The sequence below is a fragment of the Aspergillus nomiae genome (assembly GCF_001204775.2).
Source record: "Aspergillus nomiae NRRL 13137 chromosome Unknown contig00251, whole genome shotgun sequence".
Lineage (NCBI taxonomy): Eukaryota > Fungi > Ascomycota > Eurotiomycetes > Eurotiales > Aspergillaceae > Aspergillus > Aspergillus nomiae.
Window position 1 is genome coordinate 43869 of NW_015378306.1, and position 3423 is coordinate 47291.

The following is a 3423-nucleotide window of genomic DNA, read 5'->3' on the forward strand; positions in this document are numbered from 1 at the left end:
GGGGGATGAGTATGTGGAGGAGGAGGGGAAGTGGGGAGCGGAGCAGATGAGTGTGCAGTGGGGAGTTACCCATGTCGATGCGGATGGGGAGGGACATTGTAGTTTCTCGAGTGGGGAAGTGGGAGTACCGGAGGATGGAAAAGTCTACCGGTGATGTTCTAAATGAGCGATTTTCGTCCATGCCTTTATTCTCGTATTCAATGGCCCCGTGACTCGAAGCCATCATCAGAGTTATTCTTGTGCCCCTCCACTCATGCATAAAATGCATGAAAACAAAGATCTGAAACATATTTCTAACGGTCATGAACCCCATTGTTTTTGGGTTCAACTGCTGCCAGGGCAATGTGTACCGAGATGTAGCACTATATATATCTCATGGCGAAGGGGCAAGATGATGTTCAACAAGAACATGTTCAATTTGTTATGAGTCCACGTCCATTGGCTTGCAGATTGCAAGAATATTCACCCAAGTTAAGAATTGTCACATACAATGTCGACTTTTGGTTATGGGGCTTTCGGCTGTTCGTTTTTAATTCGGGTTGACCACTTGATTGATTTTTATTTTTATTTTTTTTGAAGGGTAAAAGAGATACTTTCGCACCAGCTTACCTAGGTTAATGACAAGTATAGTAAAAAAGATGAATTCGGACACAGTGAACCAAGAAAATCAGGAGGTAGCACTGAGGCGCAATAGTTCAACCTAATATGGTCGGGATAAAAAGTCCACCGACGGTCACCGTTGTAACCCGGCGGCAGATGAAACGACCACGAGAAGCCGGTAGCCAGCAACAGTAACTGTCAAGTCAGTGACACATTCCCCCAGCGATATCCCTTGCGTGACGGATCAAGAGGTTCATCGAAGATCAGGAACCATGTGAGGACGATCCGTGGATCCTGGCAGTGTTAAGGTTACTCGACAGGCACGAGCCAAAAATAAATCCAAGACAACCTGATCCTTGATATAGTACACTACCGATGCAACTGTTCAGAATCGAATGGCGCTAGAGACTTGGGGGTGTAGATTTAGTATAATTTCCGCACTGCCCCCGCTTCGCGGTTGATTTCATTTGCCCGACGCTTGTGATGGGGTCGGTGCTTTTTGGTGTTTTTCTAATTTCCCTCGGCTCAGCGTTGTGGAGCCACGGGATTCTTGGGAAATAAATAGTTGGATAGGATGGGTCATTGTGACATGGCCAACGTCGACGCTTCCGGTACCGCGACGCATGCGGTTGGTTGTAACCCAAGCACTTGGCGGAGAGTCTGAGCATTCCTGGGATCGGAGTTGCAGATTGAACTGTCAGTTGCTGCTTGATGTCAGTGGAATGGTGATCATGAATGAATGAATAGGATTCTGGGTATGAGATGAGGTAAGGGGAGTGGAGATCTTCGTTCTACTTAGACTTCCCTCTTCCCGGTTTCCGTTCGATTGGGTTCTGAAGGGATCATCCATGATCGATATGTATGTATCTGTATGTGTAGAACGTTACAGTCGACCGAAGGGAAACATCTCCAGATTGATGAGAGGATTCTGGGGTAATGATTACCTGTTAGTGTTGTAGAATCAGAAGAAAAAGCCAAAAGCAGTGATTTTGGCGTCCTCAGGCCGCAAGCGGAATAGCCCGGTGGAGTGATTTTTTGGCTGGACTCTTTTTCCCTTTCCTTCTGGACCCTCTTGTTACTCAACCTCCAGAAGTCACTTGCCCTTTTCCCTTTCCTCACGCGTTGCCTTTTTCCCTCGCTCTTCCATTCCTTCCTCCTTCTCCTCCTCCACTTTTCTTCATACCGCACCCTCGTTTCTTCATTGATCCGCCCTCTCACGACCACGTACGCTCCGGGAGGTGACTTCGTAGTAATATAACTCCTGTGTCTCTCGTTCTCTCATCCTCGAACCCTTCCGAACTCCCCGCTCTCGCTTCCTTCGACTTTCGCTTCTTTCCTATATAGATATGGTGGGCCGCCTGTTCCTGTGAGGTCTGCGTCTACTCCGACGGTCTCCACTACAATTCTACTACTCCTCACCATGGCACATTGGTCGTTGGCCTGGACGGCCAATGTCCCGTCGACATCGCGACTCTTTCATCTCCTCCTGATTACCCTCGTTCTTTCGCTTTCCGTCCGTGCCGACGATGACACCACTCTGATACCTACCGCCGCATCGGATAGCTTCCCTTCGTGCGCTTTGAGCTGCTCCATCCTCCAACAAGCGCAGACGGGCTGTGTACCTCCGACGGCCCAAAAAACCGACCGCTCGACCTATGTCTCTTGCTTTTGCCAATCGTCATTGATCACCCAGCTGCATAACTCCGCGGACGGGACATGCTCCGACACCTGCACCAACGCAGACGACCGCAAGAAATTACAGACATGGTATAGCGACTTTTGCGCGTCTGGAGGCCAAAACAAGGGTACTGCTGCATCAGAAAGCACTGCCGCGGCGTCAACGTCAACGTCAACGTCCACGTCTACCACCAAATCACAAAATTCCTATCCCGCCCCTAAATCCTGGTATGTACCTGGCGGAATGTATTTTCCGCGCCCGTTGTCACTCCCCTGCTGACCTTTCTAGGTGGTCGACACATTACCAATGGGTTATCATGGTAATTGTCCTGGCCGTTGGATTCACGGCAATCGCGGTCGTGGGCGTGTGGCTTAAGCGCCGCCACGACGCGAAATACCCCAACCTCTACCACGCGGGCAGTGGCAGCAACAGCGGTAGTAACAGCGGGCTCCTCTATAGCCGCGGGCAAAACGCCAGTCCTGGTCCAAAACAGCCGGGCCAGTTCATGCCGGCTCCAAGCCCCATCAACCATGATGAATATGCTAACACAGATTCCGTGGCCAGCAGCTCTCGCACCGAAGTTGCCGTTCCTGGACCTCGTCCATCACGTCCTCAAAGGACCCCGCCTCCGCGGACGTAGGCGATATTGAAACTCGCGAAGTAACACGGTGATGCTCGGGCCTACCCAGTTTTGCTATATCCACTCTTTCCCAAGCAGAGCGTACTCGAACACAGCATCTAGTGAATTTTTCAATAGGGACGTTGTATAGACAAAAGCTCCCGGGCACGATGTAATGCCTCCAACCTGTCTATTCCAACGTTGTGTGATCGATACTCACGCCTGCTAATCTCGCATATGTATCCGGCGTTTTGCGTGCTCGACTGGCTTTTCCTTTTGCTTCCTTTCTTTCCACTACCTGGACCAATCTCGTACAAATTTTCCGTACATGATACCATATGGGGTGTACATGTTTTCTGAACTGCGTTGCATGGCTGTGGCAGAACATAGTAATCTTTTCCTCTGTGGAGGCTGGGTCATCTTTCTTCGTCGCTTATATTTGCCTGGACATGTCTTTCCTTTCTTCATGATGTCTCCTCGTCTCACCCAGCATGAGATCAATGAATTGCTTGCCTGGATGTGACAT

General features: G+C 49.9%; 1 protein-coding gene across 1 annotated transcript; it reads left to right on the plus strand.

Moving 5' to 3' along the window:
- Positions 1-1805: 1805 nt before the first annotated feature.
- ANOM_007851 (uncharacterized protein) lies at positions 1806-2918 on the plus strand (the record flags this gene model as incomplete). Its single annotated transcript, XM_015553107.1, has 2 exons — positions 1806-2505; positions 2567-2918. Coding segments are annotated over 2 exons (996 nt in total), but the record flags the coding sequence as incomplete, so codon positions are not given.
- Positions 2919-3423: the final 505 nt, after the last annotated feature.